We start from the raw sequence: 21,401 nt of genomic DNA on the forward strand, positions 1-21,401 counted from the left end.
TCCACAATCTGAAAGTTATTTTTGACTTCCTAATTCTACAATCCAAAAGTGTTTTTCTTTTTATAAATGACCACCTTTGCTCCAAATTGTATAGTTTAGAAGTGATTATTGACTTTCCCATTGCATAATCTGAAAATCAATGAAAAATTTAATATTGATGGTAGTGCAGAATGAAAAGTATGGAGGTGCAGGAAGAATTCCCTGAACCTAGTACATCACTGAAACCTACATCACCTCTTTTCCTATTAATCTTTCTTCATCATAAATTTTCATTAAAATTCACAACACTTCACAATTTGTAAGTCGAAACATGAATTAAATATTTTTACACATAACTCCCGGAATCAGAGTTGTAATATGATGTGATGAAGGGAATAAAAAAAAGCAGAATGCAGAAATAATGATGTCTTTGCTTAGAATTTTCCTCGGTTCAATGCCCGAGGGATGCAAAACTTTATCCCTCAACAACAGTACCCCACAATAGCAAATTGTAAAATTGAAACCCTTACTATTTGTAGCTTGTGAAGGGAAAAAACCAAATCCAAAACCAAAACCAAAAGGTCCTTGCTCTTTGCCATCACTTTCTTCAATCAAGGGTTTTTTCTTTAGCTATTGGGGTCTGAATTCTCCTTATGGTGGTGCTCAAGAATAATATTACAGTCATTCATGGTTCGAGCATCTAGAAGACCATGATTGTATAATTTCACCATAAATATTCTCCAACACCTGCCAAGAAAAAAGGGTTTTACAATTATAGCCACATAGTAAGGTATAAATTCCAAAGACGAGAAAAAGCAGTTACCCGGCCAGTGAGCGTGACCGAAGAAACTCAGGTGCATGCAATTTGGAGAAAGCTTCACATGCCCATGAAATGTGACCATCTGCAATCACACTGCCACCACCGCAACAAAATAATTGAATCAACAAACTATTAATCAAACCTATATTCAGTAGAAAACAAGGATTTACCGATGCTTCCGAACAAACGAGTTCCACATGTGCATGAAATTCTTCTCATCCTTGCTCACGTCAACGAAATTTTCAAGCATCTGCAACATATCAATACCAATAGTAAGAGCTGCAACACACATTTCGTAATCCCTGGCCATGCCTCAACCTAATCCTATGTTGATCTCTGCGGGACGTAGTGACAAACCTACGTGTATACGAGAATGGACAAGCACACCCCTAATTTTTGTAAATGATTACCAAATATCTTATTACTTTTACTTTAAAGGGTTGTTAGATTGAGACCAAAATAATTTCTAATTGTCTCCACAGACTTAAAGTTTTAGATTTGTCATTGACTGGACCTATGACAGTTGGGCTTACAAATAAAGTTTATGAGAAAGAAGAAAGAGGTTAAGGGTATATGCAAGTTGGGCTTACAAATAATTAATAGAAATCACTCTACAATAATTTTAGAAAATAAAACAAAAAATTTATATAACCAAACATACCCTTCTATCTTCAAAATCAGCAACATCGTCATCAACTTCATCTTCGCTATCTTTATCTGATAGAACTTGTTCAATTGTCATTGGCTTTAAGCAAAAGTAAAAAAAAAAAAAAAATTAGCAACAAAGCATATGATGCCAACAGAAATAAAAACTAAATATAACTAATCCAATAATACTGGACAAGAAACTTTGTTAAGAAACAATAAAATCTTTCAACAGCAAAAAATGTTGTTCAAGAAGCATCATGCCACCATAGAGTGATGACCACCAGAATCTGAGATTAGAATCTAACTCAACCAAATGACCTAATTATAAGATGAGAATTACCCAACACTTATAAACACTACTTACGTCATTTATCTACATGATACAGTATTTAACACGATCTAGGATGTAATTAAGAAAACCCACAACAAAAAGAGACCACAAAAACGGAGACCTTCTAACAAATACAACCAAGCAGAAACTAATGACCTAGCAGTAGTAATTTTATTAAACAAAGCAAGTCTGTATAACTAGCAATACGAAATAATTCAATAGAGCTCATAATTATGCATTGTTGTTGTGTTGTAATAATATCATAACAAAAACCACGTTCACAAAGAACTAGTACCCAATTTATGATACTTTTCTAAATTGTACTAATTCAACCACCACTGAATTTAAGCAGCTCCCCATTCAGCAGAAATGAAAACCTTCAATTTTATTATTTTAATGGATAATGTCAAGTGCAGATGTGTTTCACAAGTCAAGCAAAGCTAACCCAAATTTTAAAATATTGAGATCTGAAATCACGCCTATATAAATTTGTGTTTATGGCCTTTTCCTATTATTACGTTCACAGATGCTTTATGAGAATTTATTTCCGTAATGGAAAGAAATGAGAATTTTAGTACATATTTAAGCCAACTTGACTGGCTGTTTTCTTTCCAATTTCATATTTTAGACGATTTCATATCCTCCTTCGAGATGTTTTCTCATTCCCTGTTATATATATATATATATATATATATATATATATATATATATATATATATATATATATATATATATATATATATATATATATATAATAAAACACAGTCGTTTCTAAACTCCACATCAGAAGAGTCAGATCATATATTTAAAGAGAAGAGGCAGGTGATAAACTCCCCTTTCTAAACTAAGTCCAATATTTTGCAGCAATTAATATAGCAAGAAACAGTGATAAAAAGTACAAAATCATAATATAAAAATAGAGGGTTTTACCTGAGCTTTGTGAGAATGAAAAAACTGTCGTTTCTTTAAGAGGGCACTGCTGAAATGTTTTCAAAATAATGTCAGATGAGTGACCATAAAGATTACACATATTAAAGATATGATAATCATTAGTAAAATTGGATATTTGCTAAATATTCCGACACTACCAATGAGAGGAAAGTCTATAAATTTCAATAAAGTCACATTCATCTCTAAACCAGTCCAAGAATCACATATGAAGAACATTTTGATACCATAATAACATGATTATATGTAATAATATCAAATACATTCAACCTACAAATGTTGTTGGATTAATAAAGTGGTAAAAATCAAGATATTGCTTATTAATTGACACAAATACATAAAAAGTACACCCAAATAATCAAATCATAAACCTGTCAAATATAAGCATCCTAAATGAGACATTTTAATAAGCTAAACCAACCCATAAATTTGTCATATCATTTAACTGATCAAAATAATTCTAACATTGAACAAGAAATTTATATTTAACCATTTAGCCTAATTGATCTATTAGGTTTACATCTGTATCTATGATATGTAAGTAAATTATTACTAAAAAATATCATTACAATTTGAAACATAAAAAACATTTTTGTTTGGAAAGCTTTCATTTCAGGAACATTTTAGCATTGCATTTACAAGGATATCCCCTGTAATTGGGCATCAAAAAGTTTCCTAATGTAATATCCTCCGTTTTGTTTTCCAAGAATAGAGAAACAAGCCTGTAGAACATACTTTCGTGAGTCAGAAGACTCAATTGACAACTTCCTAGTCTTGGCAAACTGAAGCACTGCTTGATCACAGTCTGACATTGACTGGACAGAGTCTCGATCAGGATGTGATCTAATAATTGTGGCAGAAATCCCTGCAATGTCACAGCAGCATGTAACATATTCCTAACACAGTAACATGCTGGCATCACTAATGCAACATCTTGGAGCAAGAATCACAACTCAAGAAATATGAAAAAAATAAAACGATGACCGTATTAGGAAAAGCAATTAATAAGCCTTTTGACATAAATATGACAAAACAGAGCCTCATTGCAAAAGTTTAAGTCTAGATTAGATAAAGATACTCTGTTTCATGCGTTGCACAGTTTACTTTTGATTTACATAATAATTAAATTTTTAACAATCACATGAATAAGTTTGACTTATTTTTCTTATGTTTAAAAGAACTATAATGAAAATATTCTAACACTCTTTGAAGGACATCTAAAAAATACAAATCCAATTAATTCTAACAAACTTTTACAATTATACAAAGTTATTACACTTGTTTGGATTTTCAATTTAAGATTATTAACATAATTTAGTACTTGCATGTAAATTGAGTAAATAAAGGGAAAATTTGTCATTTAAATTTATTTTAGCACATTATGACAATCCTTTTGTGATATAAAAATCATATGATTTTCCTTCCATGTACTTTTATTTTATAATTTTATTAAAAATGTAATTCAATCTTAGTTATATTTTCATAACTTTTTAATTATATATGACAGTAAATTATTTTACATAGCAATTAATAATTAAAGTTTATATTAAGTAATTTTAATACTTTGTGTTTTAGTTTATATCACAATATATTCCACAGTAAACATCAAACATATCAAAATTTTATTAACTACTGATTAATTATAAAAAAGTCTATGGCCCTCAGTAGCCAAGGAGCAAGTCACTAGTAGATTTAAATTTTTCGATACAAAGAAAGTTATAAGAAAAAATGGAATGGGTATAGTGAGGAAGAAATGGAAAAAAGTACGCTGGGTCTTCGTGATTCAGGTCTTTGGCAATTGGATGACTCATACCATGTTTTTGTATAACAAAGGAATTAGCATCAAAGATTACATAACAATTTAAAGAGCAAATTAATTGGCCGAGAGAGACTATACTATAAGACCAGGGTGATATGTACAATTAGGGATCGCAAATGCACACGCACACGAGCAATTACAAGACGAAAGTAAAATAAAAAGAACATAAAAGATTTACGTGATTCAATCAAAATGACCTACGTCCACAGCCGACTGCACTAGTATTCCACCAATTAATAAACCAAGATTCCAGACTTTTCTTAAATGTGAAAGAGATACACCAGGGAAAAAAGACTATAGATGTAAGATATAGAAAGGGATGGTATTTTTGATTGATAAATTAGGTTTACAATTATACGAGTATTTATAAAAAATAGAGTAAGTATATGGGCCAGGCCCAATAAACCCTTCAGACTCCACATACCCAACATGTACAAGACAAAATTAAGGTTTATAGGAGATAAGGGAACTTGATCAATTATTTGAGATGCAACTTTGAATCCATTGACTGCAAGTAGAAGCTGAGGAGTTTCTTTAGTGATAATGATAATGAAAAGCTATTACTAGAAATATAGTCAGAGAACCTAAGTCAAGTATCCATGGACCTTGACCTTCCACAAATTGAGAAATACAAGTTATTATTGAAACAATTGGTACGGAGGAAGATTGACAGTGATGGTTAAATTTTTCAAATTAAGTCCCAAATACTCTTGGTACTCCTCATCAAAGGACTTAGACTCTCCTTTTTCAAATTTAGACACATGGGTGGCCTTGTGTAGAGAACCATACAAGGAGTAGCAACTCTTCCGGTTATGAGCCATTCTTTTGCAGTAAGTGCAATGAGGACATCCACCATGACCTCCTCGATTGCTATGATCTCCTCTTCCTTGTGGTGCTACCATTGTTAATGTTTCAATAACTTCAACTGGATTTTCATCTTTCAACAAGGTAGGAACATGAAGACATTTAGTGATTAAGATATCCATTTGAAAGAATGTTGCCACCAACTAAAATTTGATCCAAGTACATGATCAAAATTTGTGTAGACTTCTCAAAGTTATGACCATGTATAATTTATCAAGTTTTTTTGTTAATATACTCCCACGAATCATCCACAAGAAATCTCTTTTGGTTCTTCTACTGTAGCCCAAGCTTTTGCTATATGTGAGATCATATCATAATTGGTCTACACTAGAGAGGCCAGTTGAGTTACATCAACAAGATGTTGAATGTCATTAGCAAAAATATTTTATGCCTTCTTACATAAAAGAAGCTTGTCTTAAAAAATATCTGAGTATTTCTAAGACATCCTATTCGACTTACTGTCATAAAACATGTAATTGGAAGTTTAATTTCTGCCAGTGAGAGTTATCTTCAGTTGGAACAGCACTGACTTCCTTTTCCAAGATAAGTAGTTCTTCCCAATTGAGTTTTGTTGAGGTAATGTTAAGGAGTAGAAATATACAAGTCATTCCAGATATAAAGCTACAACACAAACAGGTTTGAGAAAGAGAAAAGAACCTTAAGTCATGAGGAGAGAGGCTTGACCAGCTATCTAAGTACATGGAAATAGCAAGATAGCAGAAACATGCCCAAAAGGTCTCAACAAGATGAACGGCAGTGGTCTGTGGTCTTGTATGATTCTAACACCGGGAAGATGGGGTTTGGAACCCACACATCCATTGACCAGCTGACAAAGGCCAGCACATTGTGAAGATTTTAGTCATGCGACCACCGGGGTAGGGTATCACTCCTAGAGGTGTGGCTAACCTTGACTTAGTCAGACAAAACAACACTGGCAGCGTCTAATGATGGCCAGAGACAGAAAAAATGGCGGTCTGGCAACAAGGCTCTAGATACCAACTTGAAATTGGATATGATTAAAAACTCAGTGAGTGTCCTGCTCAGCTGATGTGTGTTTATGTGCGTGTGTGTGTATGTGTATGTATGTGTGTGTATACATACATACATATATATATATATATATATATATATATATATATATATATATATATAAATATAAAGAGAAGAGTAAAATAGAAGGAAAAGTTATATCCTATAACACTCAAACCCTTAGACTAGATACATACACCCAAACAACAGTTTTATGAAAGCTGTACAATCCAATAACAATCATAATTTTAACACATACCATCATCCTTCTCCAAAATATCAGCCTCTCCTGCAGGAAAGGCAGACTCTAAGCCTACTGCATTTTTAGAAGATAGGTCCTTTGGTGTCCTACGCTTAAGGGGCTTTCCACTGCATATAGACATGGTATGCCATCTGAATCTCATAGCATGTCATGAAAGCAATCGGAAGCCAAAAAAGAATAGAAGAGGCAAAATAGCTTACCAATAGAAAAATGTTTGCACTCTTGGATCAACATTATCAGCAACAATCTGAACAAAAGATAGTGTTTGAGATGATAGAGTGCCTCTCAAACAGAAAGAGGAAGACTAGCTCACAGCAATAAGCTGGCAGTGACTATGGTAGCAAATGTTGAGATGCATGCACGCAAATGTAAGACAAATTTAGAAACAAAGGTATCTACAAGAAAGTTGGTGTAGCAATTTTTAAAGAGAAGATGACAGAAATCTAAAGTGGTTTTGTCATGTGAAGAGAAAACTCAAATTAACCCAAATGGATTATTTGAAATCTAGTATTTTTTTAGCTCAAAAGTGAATCTGATTGGACTCAATCAATTGATAGAAGAACAGAAAGATTTTGAAAAGAAAAATAACAAGGAGAAATGAGCCAGCATTTTTATTAAACTTCTATATGAATAAAAAAATGAATAAGAGATAAATAAGGCCCAAAATCAGAGTCAATAATGTCCAAGAACAAATTAGAGGTCCCAAATGAGAGATATATCTTCCCAAGCGTCTAAGAAGCATTAGTTTGTAATAGAGAAAGCATAACAAATTAGATATATTAAATATAATATAATGTTTATGAATAAAGTAATTGAGCAGAAACTATCCTTACCTCTGATCTCGAGATATCATTCTTCACAGTCACATTTACAGCATGACACTCATCCGATACCTACAAATTATGTACTTGATTACAGATGGTTCAGTACAGCTCACTGAATAGAATGCCAGCAAGAGATTTAAAGACAACTAACCCAAAATTCAAAGTTGAAGAGATCATGTGACGAGGACAAATGACATCTTAGACCCTAGAAAAGATCATGTCAGAAGCATTAGAAACATGTTTCAACATCATATAGGCAGGCATATAGGAAAAGTATTGATTTAAAAGAAGAAAGTTTTAACCTTAAAACTAGAACATTTGACCAAACAGAATGGACAAGTGAAATCTTCGGTGACTGCAATCAAACATTATGTTCGAAGAAACATTGTAAGATACAATAACCCATAGACATTCAAAACTAGGCATGTGACGATAAATAGGAACTATAATTGGTCACATCTAAATAATATATATGTAATATGATACAAAACCATAACCTAGAAGTCTTTTCTATACATATATTTTATTGTGTGACTACTCCTAGAATAAGCCGTATACAAACAAACTAATAATAAATAAACATAGTATGGGATGTTCTAACTAATGGGCTATCCATGAAATGACTCTGAAATCTTACTACAATGTTAGGAATGATAGATATCCTTTCATCATTTTTAGGTAGAGCGCTGTAAAATGAGCAAAATATGAAGCTTGTGGATCTTTTCTTTATGCACATATTTAATTACATTTATTCCCTCATTATGACCACCTTACATAGCCCTCTATATCTCCACCCTCTATTTTTCTCTCTTTCAACAATTTTCAAATGATCATAAAAAATACATTAATAACTCGATAAAGAAAAGAAAGCAATCACATTTTAAAATGAGAGACAGAATAATATTTACATTACCTTCTGTCCTCTGTAACTTATTATTGTAATACCTGAAATATTTTTAATTAAAAAAAGGGCTCATTAAGAAAAATAGTACATGAATAATCATTTTTTTCTAACAACAAAGGAAACATGGTGTTCAGAAAAAAAAGAAAAAGTTCTCAAATCCCTCAGCATATCTTGACCAAAACAACCCCTTTAGACTTTAGAGGAAATCCATGATCATAATAAACTCATACAAATCAAATAAGAGCACTGAAAAGTTAAAAAGTGATACCTGTAATTAAACATGACATTTCCTTCCCTCAACCTGGACAACACAAACAGCTTGTAGTTAAAATGTGCACCAAATTTATTTAATAAAATTAAATAACAGTGTCATTACTTCTCTGTTGTTTTAAAATGAGTATAAGGTAATCTTTCCTTCTTCTTTTTTTTTATTTTGGCAATAAAATAAGTATAAAATATTCTCTTAAACAAAGCAACAGAGGAGAACAAACAGTGATGGACAATGACTAATAAAAGTTACCAAGATCAGCATGCCCACCAATGATATTAAAATATATAGTCAAGCTAAGGATAGTACGTAAAAGATTTTATCTCAGATCCCAAAGGCCAGAGAGCATTTCACTCCAGTGAGACACCAGAGGACAACAGAATTCGTGCACTGTCAAAAAGCTTTAGCCTCCTTACTCCATCCAAAACTTGTAAAGCTAGTAACAAGTAATTGCTCAAGCTCCAGGAGCACATCCAAAATTCATTTAAAACCAAAACAACAACTCAAAAATATTTATCTCACTGCTAAAAGACAAACAAATACATGTTTCCAAATTAAGGGAAACATAAAAGATCATATCTTTAATTAGCATTCAAGGCTAATAACTGAATACCATACCACAAGCCAAAATGAATCGGCACCTTTGGATTTCCAAAACAACCATCTCAGGCACTATTCTCACCAGGTCAGAGAACACGATATTATTGTTTGAGCAACTTTAGGGAGGAAATCTTGCGATTCCACCCCTTCTTTCATTTATCAGATACAAAACCCTATGCTTCCCCTTCTGGCAAGGACCAAGATTTCTAAAGCAATTTTTTCTGATCTGAACGCATTTTCTACCCATTTCCCAGTTCTATACTGTGTCCTGTACAGCAGCAGCCACATAGTAAACCCCAGCTTGTGGAACTCTAGCACAACATTGTGTAGTCTCTACTCTCTTTTTCAAATTCTTTGGGATCTGTTCTATCCGTGTCAAAGAAGGGGTCTATGTTCTGTTCAATTCTTTTTCTTCAGCATGTCTGTTTTTTTTTCTTTCATATCACTGCATATTACTCGACTGCTGTAATTAACTTGTTTTTGGCTCAAAGTTACAAATTAATTATTAATTATGAATATCTCTAATTTTGGGTAATTTTTTTTTATTTACATGTGATATGAATATTTAAGTTATATATAAACAATTTCACAATAGCAACTGTCCGGCTATAGGGTGTTTGGATCGGCTGCTCCATGCCACTATCTGAGACTGATAACTGCAGCAACAAGTACTGCCATGTCAAGATCCCAATAACTTCCATCCTCATGAGCATCCACTGCTGCGCTCAACTCTGTCAGCTTCCTTCTTGGCTGCACCTCAATCATAGTGAGAATTGCAAGATAGTAATATAGATATCACATTTGTCTCCCGGATTTGAAACTTTGGGAAGAAACTGACCTGTAAGGTGCTAAACCACTGATACAGTACAAAAGACGAAGAATGAAAAGTTAAGGAACCCGTGGATTTTAGGTGTAACCATTTGCCATTGCTAACTTTAACTTGATCCAAACATTCATTGGGGTATATTATTGAACATTCTCAGCATAAGGTGTAATATGATGTGTTGCTCAAGAGTTAGGGAACTGATTAATGGTGGGATGGGTACCACCAGCAGTATACAGGTGCCAAAGGAAAATGCTGGATAGACGGTGGCTAAGGGAAATAACCTTGCATAAGGTTGGCTAAGCACGGAAGGGCCCCAAGGCTGCATCCATTAAATTGTGGATGGAGCCATAGACATAAGTTAGATGCCAAGAAAATTGGTAGTTGTAGAGCAACTACGTACAGAACTTGCAAGGAAGGAAGATACAATAAATTACTTATGAGCAAGTGGCCAAGTACACAAATCTAAAAGCTAATTACAATATGCAACAATATCCAAGTCACTATGTATCTTTTTTAATTTTATAAGAAAACGTTAATAGAAACAGAGAAATCACAAGCTTTCCAACTATAATGATTGAATTGCTAATAGATTCAGATGAGAAAATAAAATTTACCCAATCAAGTGAGACAATGATGAGGACGGTACTTCACTGCCTGTGTACGAAATACAGGGAGATTTTTCTTTGGCCCCAAACTCTTCCGCAGAAATTGTGATTTGTACTTGTTTTGATGCACTCTTTAGAAATCCCAAGAACAGGAAAGACAAAAGGCAGTTAAAACAAACTCTTCATTTTATATCTAACTACTATGAGGTTTGTGTGAATTTCTTGCAACAGTAGGAAATGACTTTAAAGCAAGAACTGACCATATTCTCGAAATTAGAAGGAACTTGAATGGATACTCTTCTGTCGTCGTTTTTAAAATCTGACTGCATCATAAAGGAAGTTGTGAACTAGTACATCTACCAAAAATGATAATAGTAGTTTAAATGAATTCTTAGAACAAAAATAAAGTGTTCATGCATAGCATAACATTAAATAACCAAAAAGGAAGCAGAGTAATGAAAATGTTTTCTACCCAAAGAAGCTGTGTTAATCATTGTACCTTCAGAATACATGGAAGCAAATCCACAGTTGACATAATCTCTGCTCGCTGTCCCAAACGAAAATTTGGAAAACAATCCCAAGCCATATAAAGTGATTCTAAAGACACTTTCCCCCAAAGGCAGTACTCTCCAGCTGTCAACCACAGAATGAAGAAAATTGAAAAAGGAATTCCAGCATGCATTAAAAAATCATTTGGAAAAATTAATCCATGGTTAGAGCTAGAATATCTATAAAATACGTCATAAAGTTTATTGCATATTTGACTATTTTAGAATATGTTACACAATTTGTAGAAAATACAAAAGAATCAATTAGGTAACTGTAAAAGAAATTAATCCTAGGACTATTCATTACATTTCAAAGATTTTCACCTTATTTAAAGAGGGAGTGTTCTTAGGTTTATTGTATTAGTGGATTGTAATACCATCCCTGTCTTGGTCTAGTTATTAGTACAAATACGACCTGGATCAGTATTTTGTGTAACATTGTCAAAACAGCATATCAATCTAATAATTTATTCTTTCTTTTACTTTCCTACTTTCAGAGTTCACTCCCTAATCCAATAATTACAACATGATATCAGAACGACAACACCATCTTCCTGTCACCATTATGTCACCCAGTTCAAAAAATATGTAACTCCACTACAACAAAGCCTGATCTCCATAGTTATTGTTAAAATGTTGCCCACCAGCTAGGCATATAGGCAAAATAGTCCTTATAATACATAAGCAATTCCCCCAAAGAATTAACTTTTGAGATTGACTAATATGTTTTGCTTTGTGGCCTTTTTCTTTTCTTTGTATGTTCCAACAAAATATCCATCCTTGCCGAATTTCTTCCCTTTTTCAAGTATTATGAATGCAAGGATAAGACTGCATACAATGACCCTCCCCCAAACCTCTGCATAACAAGTAGCTGGCTTTGGCATTGGGGATCCTTTGACATTACCTTAGTTCACAAAAATACGTAACTCCACTACAACAATGCCTTGTCTCCATAGTTATTAAAATGTTCCCCAACAGCTAAGAATATGGGCAAAATAGTCCTTGTAATACTTGGGCAATTCTACCCCAATGAGTTAACTTTTAAGATTGACTAATGTGTTTTGCTTTGTGATTTTTTCTTCTTTTCTCCCTATGTTCTTATCAGATCTCCTTCCTTGCTGAATTTCTTCCCTTTTCAGGTATTATAAATGCAAGGAGGGAAAGGTTCATTACATGGTAACTTTGTTCCCTCCAAATGTGAAGATCACAGGTGCAAATCTCCAAAAAAACTCTTTGCTTGCATAGACGAAGAGAGGTTGCATGCACCCCCCTTCTTAGACCCAATTTCAGGAGCCTTGTACACTGGGTTGCCCTTGTAACTGCTCATTTTCCATTGCTGGCATAGCATTAAGAGTGAGAATGAAAAGAATGGCCCATACCCAATTTACGCTTCTTAGTTAGATCCCATCTTAAAACTAATTGATATCAAGTAAAATTGTTAACAAATGTATAAACCACACCCAATTTGCCTCCTTATACCCTCTTTGAAGGAGCCTTGAGCACTAGGCAGCCTTTTTTAACTGTTCATTTCTTGAAGATAGCATAACATTAAGAGTGAGATTGAAAAGACTGGGGCATACCAAAAGTATGCTTCTTACCCACTATGTTAGATTCCATCTTAAAACTAATTATAATAAGTAAAGTTGTCCAACAAGTATATAAACCACACCCCACTAATTGAGGTCAATAATATCCATCTTTGTTATCCATGTTAAAAACACAAAAGCAACAAAAACAGTTTATAGGTGTTAGATAGATCATTAGATATCTTATCTCTATCTTTATTTTCAGTTTCATTTGTTATTATTCTTTATGTGTATTTTAGGCTTAGCCCATATTTTCTTTATTATAAATACAACACTCTATGTGTATTTTCCACACAAGGAAGATTAATCCCAAACCTATTTTCACTATATTTAATAATAGGCTCTAATAATTCTATCTTAAAACCTATTAGCTTTAAGTGAAGCTGCCCAACAAGTACTCAATAATTGACAAAAGCAATGTGGTACCTCTCAAAAAATTGTGACTGCTCTTGCCACCATCAACCACTCAAATGATGACTAAAATTGATTGAGACTCGCACCAGCATCAAATTTAACTTCTGGGTTTATTAAAGATTTTTCTCTTGGTTGAAGCATGAGAAGTTTTAATTCTTGTTGATTCTATCTTAAAATCAATTAGCATCAAGTGAAGCCACCCAGCATATATACATAAATTGCACCCAATAATTGAGGCAAACAATATGGGACTTCTCAACAAATTGCAACTTCTCTTGCCACCAACAACCATTCCAACAGTGACCAATGTTATTTTGCGATTCACACCAACATCAATTTTAATTTCTAGGTTCATTGAGTTTCTGGGTTTTTTATTGTTTGAAGCATTTGGAGAAGTTTTAGTTATTTTAGAGTACAATAACATGCCAGGAAATATGACCAAATCTTCACAACAATGATTATTTCACCTATCTTTCTATGTTATCTTTTCAATAATGTTCATCCCTCCAATTTCTTCAGCATCTCTACATAGTTTACCCCGGAGGTTTATTGAACCAACTTCATATGCTATTTTATTTAAGTGCATGTTTGTAACAATCTTAAGCTTAGTAAAATGAAGCACAAAGAGAAATGTAAAATATCTATAAAATATTTCATATCATCTTTTATTGTACAATTAAATATTTAAGTTTTCATAATCTTCCGTGATATTTAGAATATACTGTGGAATGAACAATTCCATCCATCCAACTGAAAAAGTAATCCTTGTTATTTCATATTCAAATGGTTCCTAATTTATTTCTGTATTTAATAAGGTGCTAGTAGCATAGAAACATAATTCACTCCTCACCCCTACAAATCGCAAGTTGGTAACTTGCATACCAATTTGTGGTACTTTCACAAAATGGTTATCCCCAATTCTTAGCAAGCATGTGTTAGGTTCATCAAGAAGTCAAGGAAACTGAGAGGAAAAAGGGTTCAATTTATCGCATGCAATTAGTGATTGATGTGTTTCTGAAGATGTGGAAGGAGGATCTCAAGGTCAAGGACAAGGTGCTCCTATTCTTGGATGGTAATTGTTAAGAAGTGGACTTTGGCTTGTCTTACAGACTTGACCTAATTGTTACTATATCAAATAAGGCCATTGGGCATGTATTTGGTATCAAGTTATCCACACACCTTATCAATAAAATATCTAATTAGTTAGAATCTATTTCTTTTTTCCCTTCATTACCTAAAGAGTATAATTTCAATGGACAAGTAGACTTTAAAATATCAGAAATCACTAGACATTCCATCTTATGATTTTCAAAATTCCTTAATTTCTAGGTAGTATGATTTACAGCAAGTCATTTTATTGGGTCGTAACAAAACTAAAGGTTATTGGTTCACAACAAAAATCAAGGTTGATACTAATAATATTGTCAAGAAGCAACTCATCCTTGCTTTGGTTTCTGGTGCAAGTCAGTAAAAGTTTGGTGTCAAGAACCAAAATTATAGTTTGATTATTGTTAGATATTTTTTAGATATTGTTTGATATTATTAAGATATTGTTAGATATTGTTAATCACAATATCAAACAATATCTTCTATTTACTCTATTTATTTTCAGTTACTCTTTTTAATTGTACCTCTATTATAAATAGATTACCTTATGTGTGGTTTATACACAAGGGAGATTAATCTCAAACCCTATTTTCTTTATTCTCAACATGGTATCAGAGCCTGGTTAGAACTGGATTTTAAGCCTAACTCAATCCCACAAAACTGGCTTTTAAGGTGAGGTGTGCACCCCACTTATATATTGTGAAATTGCCTTATCTCTAGTTGATGTGAGACTTCCAACACACCCCCTCACGCCGAGATATATTCATCTCGTGCGTGGGACTAGAAATGGGTGGTCCGATAGCGGCCGAAGATAGCGGGTGGAACAGAATGTTTAAGAAAGTTTGCTAGGATAGACTTTAAAATTTTTTAAACAATGGCTTTGATACCATGGCCTCTTTATTAACTGGATGTTAAAAATGTTTTCTTCAATGGTGATTTGAAAGAAGAAATCTATATGGAGCAACCTCCTGGGTTTGTTACTCAAGAGAAGTCTTTTGGGATGGTATGTCGTCTTCACAAATCCCTATATGGCCTAAAACAATCTCTAGGGCCTAGTTTGGAAAGTTTAGCAATGTTGTTCAACAATTTGGTATGACTTGTTGTGAAGCAGATCATTCTGTCTTTTATCAACACTCGAGTGCTGGATGTGTTTACTTGATACTATATGTTGATGACATCTTTCTTATAGGAAGTAACAACCATGGCATCTCTCAGTTGAAACAACTTCTCTGTGACCATTTTTAGACAAAAGATCTTGGCAAACTCAGATATTTCTTGGATATTGAGGTGGCACAGTCCAATGATGGTATTGTTATATCTCAGAGGAAGTATGTCATGGATATTCGGAGGAAACTGGATTGGTGAGTTCAAAGTCTGTTGATACACTCATGGATCTCAATACTAAACTTCTACCAAATCGGGGGGAGCCTATATCTAATCATGAGTAGTATAGAAGATTGGTTGGAAAATTGAATTATCTTACCGTTACTCGTCCTGACATTTCCTTTGCAGTCAATGTAGTAAGCCAATTTCTTAATTCTCCATGTGAAGATCATTGGAATGCAGTCATTCGTATCTTGAAATATATTAAAAGATCTCCTCGAAAAGGATTGTTATATGGTTCTAACAACCATACAAGAGTTGTTTGCTATTCAGATGCTGATTGGGCAGGATCTCCTTCTGATAGAAGATCTACATTTGGGTATTGTGTCTCCATTGGTGGTAACTTGATCTCGTGGAAAAGTAAGAAACAGAGTGTTGTAACAAGATCCAGTGCAGAAGCAGAATATAGAGTTATGACCTCAGCTGCCTGTGAACTTGTTTGGCTCAAGCAATTACTTAAAGAGTTACAATTTGGAGATGTTACTCAAATGACACTTTTGTGTGACAATCAGGTTGCTCTTCATATTAGCTCTAATCCTGTCTTTCATGAGAGGACCAAACACATTGAGATTGATTGTCATTTCATTCGAGAAAATATCATGTTTGTAGACATCAAGACTGAGTTTGTTAACTCAAGTGATCAGTTAACAGATATTTTTACTAAGTCATTACGGGGGCGTAGAATTGATTATATTTGTAACAATCTTGGCAAATACGATTTGTATGCTCCAACTTAAGGGGGAATTTAGATATTGTTAGATATTGTTAATCACAATATCAAACAATATCTTCTATTTACTCTATTTATTTTCAGTTACTCTTTTTAATTATACATCTCTCTATTATAAATAGATTACCCTATGTGTGGTTCATATACAAAGAAGATTAATCTCAAACTCTATTTTCTTTATTCTCAACAACTATGAATGAGATGACAAAGATTGGATCTCTGACCATTTGGTTGCTCACGGGTTCTACTACCATGTTTGAAATTTAGAAAGAGGAAACAATGAGTATACTAGATCACAATAGAGGAAACAATGCTGCAGGTGAAAGCACACATTGCCTCCCCATCGTACATTTGCAGGAGGGATAAGCATGTAATTTTATAGCTGTCAATGAACCACCTAGAATTAGTTCACAATTAATTAAACCTTCATTAAGGGTCAAGAATTCTTCCTTAACAGTCTTCCATTGCTATGTTTTATATGTTTAAGAAACCATGGACCCTTTATGTATGATATCTTATGATTCACGGTCCACGATTCAAAATTGGATTAATCGGGACAAACAATTCTTGATATGATTCCCAATCTGACAACTGTGGTTTGGGTAGCACTAGATATTTATATTCATAGATATTTTAGGGAACTCCTATTCTCTTTTTTTGTTATAAATACTTTATATGATGAATTCATTGTGAATGAAAGGACATATATAAAAGAGGATCAACCATCCAACAACCTGATGCCAAATAAAATAGAGAAAAGCATACAGAAGTGTAAATTAGAAGTACTTCAATTGACCATGAGATGTGCTTCAGTACACCAACTGGACTCCATGTGAGGGGCCTTTACAAGCAATGTAAAGGGTTTGAGGAGACCCACTAGAAGAAGCATCAGAGCCAATACCCATCAACGTAAATATATTTAAAAAACAAGAGGGGGCTCAAATAACAACGTAACAAGGAGATCAAAGCCATCATTTTGTCTGACAGTAATTAACAATTAAAGCACAGCTCACATTCAAAAAAAGTTAGATGATTCGTATCCGAAGGCATGGAGTTTGAATTGACTCCAGATGATATATTCGAGTTTTTCACTGCAAGTAAATAGTCATAATAAGGAACACAGCAAAATTTATAGAATTTTTCATCACAGTTGAAAAACATATGCGTATACATACCAGTGGCAGTGCTGACAAACAAGATATCAAGTGAGCAAGATCTAGCTTCATCAGCTAACTTGTTGACTTCAGGAAGAGTAAAATTTGCTTGGACTTGAGTATTTAAATCAATTTCAGGGGAGTTTCGAAAGATGAACATTCGACCGATTCGATACACGGCAGATTGCTTTTTTTTTTTGGTGAGTAAAACAAAAGTCATAACATAACTATTAGATATACAGCATTTTACACTAAGGAATCGTAATTGAATCAACTTATTAGAAGCAGGATTCCTACCCTTGAAGATCCATAATCAGAAACCCGCCTTGCAAGACAGATAGACATGGGAAACACATTTTGACTTTCCGTAATAGTCCGCATCAAGGAAACTGTCATTTGTATTCTAAATATGCAAATATCATATCTCATTAGCATATTAAAACCAATATTTATATATTATATATTACTAAATTATTTTCACATAAAACAGACTGAAAACAATGTCTCACATGAAATCACTAGAAATTACAGAAAGTTTGAGCTTATATGAAAGAATAAACAAACTCCAGCGTACAGAAAGAAAAGGAATTCCAAGGATGACATAAAAGTAATTATCACAGTCTCAAACAGAACTAGATTTATCTTTTTTATCTTAAAAGAAGAAATAAGAAATTCACTAAGGCAAAAGGAAAAAGTTTACTAAATACATTGTTGAGGCCAGATTCCATAAATCTGCAAGAATTACTTCATTTGATAATCCTAATCTTAATTCATTTTAGAATCATAAAATCCAAAAATCTTAGCGTACAAGTAGAAACTTGTTCACTCAATTAAGTCCGCTCATCTTCTTTATATAAAGACCTACGTTGCCATATTTTATTATAGTACCAAGCATATACCCATTTATTCTTTCTCCATTCACAAGTTTCACACGTGTTATTAATCACAATCACAAGATGTTTCATTTCAGCAGTCAACAATGACTAAATAAATCTTTCTATTTAATTTTAAACTGAATTAAGCAAGTATGAACAAATGGACAAAATGATGTCAATTGTTAAAGACAGCAAGTTGGAGAAGGAAGACTATATACGAAACTTTTACCTCTTCTTGTGTTTTTCCTTTATCTGGTAGTGCAAACATCTCTGAAGGAATAATGGCTGCATAACAGAGACATTCTATTAGCAATACAACATGCCCCAGTAGTTCATAGAAAGAAAAAATTATGAGAATAGAGCCAACAAGAATACAGTTAGCCCTATGCCTCGCACATTCTAAAAGAACGAAAAATAATGACAATACTTTTACAAAGGTAGATAATTTTAGCCAATCAGATAGAGTACATTTCTCATGGCACGTCGCTGGAGAATATTGTAAAATTCTACGGGCTTGCAATAAATTGAAAGACTCTCTTCAGCTGCAAGCTCCTCTTCCGCAGATAAATGTTCACAAGCATCATGGTGGCTTCTGCAGGGAAAAACAGATATAATTACTAGTTATGTTACAAAATTCTTTTGTAAAAATTAAAAGTTAACAAAAGGTAGTATTTGTCTGAAAGAGGATATACGAGGTTGCACGAGCGGCAACAGGAATGCCTGGCATTCTTCTTATCAAACAAGTCTCAGATACATATAATATTTATCTGCAATTCCGAATGTTTAAGAACTTGATATTTTCTCTTGCTAGTAAGAAACCTGCAATCGAAAATGGCACAACAAATCATTCAAATATTGAAGACATAAATGGATTAGATTTCAATCATCAAAACCTGAACATCACCATGTGAGAAAAAAAAAATCATTCTTTTATCAAGTTGAAAACCACTGGGCTTATAAATGAAAAAATGCTCCAAATTACAAAAACTCCATGTAACATATAATGTAGAGTGCCTGCTTTTATGCTCATTAAGAGTTGAAAGAGGCCAAATGTCCTTGCGGATGACAGTGAAAACTTAATGAAATTGTTTAATCGTGAACATGAAGATATCATCAAAATCACAAAACTTTCCCAAACTCTCCTCTCTTTTTTTTTGTAATATTTCACATGCGCAGGGAATCCAATCACAGGCCAACTCCTTGTTTTCTCCAATCGTGGGAAAAAGAAACCTCAGAGGTGTCTCCCATTGTGGAAACAAGATGGCATATCCAGTTGCACGGAATAACAAAGTACAGCACAAAAATCGATCACAAAACAAGAAAAATAAATAAAGAACATAAAACAAAAGGATCAGAAACAAATAAAGGGTTCTACGAACCAAAAAAACAGAGAATGTCCAGGAGAGGTTTTCTGGTAAGCATAATGATAAGAAACGAAAAATACAATAATATTGCCAGCAAGAAACCAAATGGGTAACAGAAAAAAACCTCAAAGTTCTCACTTTGACACGAACCGAGCAAATGGCAGCAATTGAATCCAAAATTGGTTCAAAACTGTGCTCCAAAAGTGAAGTTTGCGAGTGTGATCGCTCATTTCATATCGAACCTCAGAATTGAACCAAAAATTAAGACGCGAAATTGAAAATGGAATGTTCTCGAAATATGATTAAAATCTAACAAAGTTGTTCTCTGTGTGTCTCTTTCTCTATCGCTCTGATTAATACTCAAAAGAAACACATTTTTTTGCTGAGTTTGGGAAACTTAAACAAATGCAAGTGAGGTAAGTAAGAAACTTCAAACACAAAAGCCCTCTGTGAGATAAAAAAAAATACTATTATATACAACAGAAAAATAATATAATAATGAAAGCATTAAAACACAAAAATAATATCCAAAAATATAACTAAAAACAAAAATCGTTATTTTCGTTAATTAATAACATGTAAGATTATCTAGACTTATTACCCTTTTAGTTTTATCATCTTTTCATTTCCTTCCATTTAGTCTTTTTCATATGGAATTAACTTTTAAAATTTTAAAAATAAAGTAACCCTTTCTTTTAATATTCAATCAAGTATCTTAATTTTAAAAATTAAGACATTTTCGAAAAAATTAAATAAATAGTTTTACAAATTGTTATTAATGGTTGATTATAAGTTTATATAATAAGAAAATTAAATTTATTAATATTTGTTTGATAACAATTCTAACAAGGGTTGCAGTTTTAAAAAGTAAAAAGTTTGATCGAATATTTTATTAACTTATTAAAAAATAAGACCAAATTCAAAAATAAATAAATAAACAAATATTAATGAAGCATATTATTTAACATTAATACAAGTGAAATGAAAGTTAGAATATGATAACTAGCTATTCAACTTAAACAAAAATGTAGGACACAAAAACTAAATAATAATTGTTTAACTTAACGAATATGAAAAACTAATTATTTCTCTATAAAGGATTTATAGTCTACATTTTTCACTAACAATTTATATTAATCATAAACTAAAAATATTACTGAGCATTTTTTTTTCTCAACAATTTATAACGAATCTAATTTATTGGCGAAATAAGTTAGTTTATTTTTAATGTAAAATTTTGTTATAAATTGTCATTTTACATCAAATGTTATTTTTCTTATTAACCATCTTAGTTTATGTTTGATATGAATTGTTAATAAAAGGTTATTAAGATTATCTAACAAAAACTTAATATAATTTATCGAAGAAATGTTCAGTTAAATAAATGAATAATTATTCAAATTTATTTAAAACGTTAAATAATTATATTTTTTTGTTCTATTATAAACTATTTTTGAATCTTTATCGATTTGGATAGACCATAAAAAAAATCTAAAATAGACTCTTTTACTCT

General features: G+C 32.7%; 1 protein-coding gene across 4 annotated transcripts; it reads right to left on the reverse strand.

Annotated features, from left to right (window-relative positions):
* Positions 1-237: 237 nt before the first annotated feature.
* On the reverse strand, positions 238-20,322 carry EMF2 (VEFS-Box of polycomb protein). Of its 4 annotated transcripts, none has more exons than XM_085675846.1 (23): positions 20,013-20,322; positions 19,217-19,343; positions 18,993-19,116; positions 18,754-18,809; positions 17,947-18,052; positions 17,671-17,836; positions 17,509-17,586; positions 11,227-11,360; positions 10,988-11,050; positions 10,737-10,858; positions 8,697-8,729; positions 8,438-8,469; positions 7,827-7,879; positions 7,676-7,729; positions 7,534-7,593; positions 6,901-6,947; positions 6,698-6,807; positions 3,462-3,591; positions 2,709-2,754; positions 1,461-1,544; positions 970-1,049; positions 803-892; positions 238-726 (listed from the first exon to the last, which is right to left on the reverse strand). In XM_085675846.1, exons 2-23 carry the CDS (start codon positions 19,249-19,251, stop codon positions 606-608), a joined length of 1,824 nt encoding a protein of 607 aa, XP_085531972.1. In that variant the 5' UTR covers positions 19,252-19,343; positions 20,013-20,322; the 3' UTR covers positions 238-605. The 4 variants fall into 4 exon arrangements, with proteins under 4 accessions (XP_085531972.1, XP_027937254.2, XP_027937253.2 ...); XM_028081453.2 differs by having other exon boundaries at positions 2,709-2,757; positions 20,027-20,321; XM_028081452.2 differs by having other exon boundaries at positions 2,709-2,757; positions 20,013-20,321.
* Positions 20,323-21,401: the final 1,079 nt, after the last annotated feature.

The sequence above is a fragment of the Vigna unguiculata genome, chromosome 7, assembly GCF_037176805.1.
Source record: "Vigna unguiculata cultivar grain cowpea cultivar isolate G323 ecotype 2 chromosome 7, ASM3717680v1, whole genome shotgun sequence".
NCBI classification, from domain to species: domain Eukaryota; kingdom Viridiplantae; phylum Streptophyta; class Magnoliopsida; order Fabales; family Fabaceae; genus Vigna; species Vigna unguiculata.

Coding starts and splice junctions, on each gene's coding strand:
- EMF2 (XM_028081453.2), bottom strand. CDS start 19,251: ATGCCAGGCATTCCTGTTGCCGCTCGTGCAACCTC. Junction 17,587..17,670: donor GTTTGTCAGCACTGCCACTG/GTATGTATACGC, acceptor ATTTACTTGCAG/TGAAAAACTCGAATATATCA. Junction 8,730..10,736: donor TCATTGTCTCACTTGATTGG/GTAAATTTTATT, acceptor TGTGTTGTCCAG/GTTGAGGGAAGGAAATGTCA.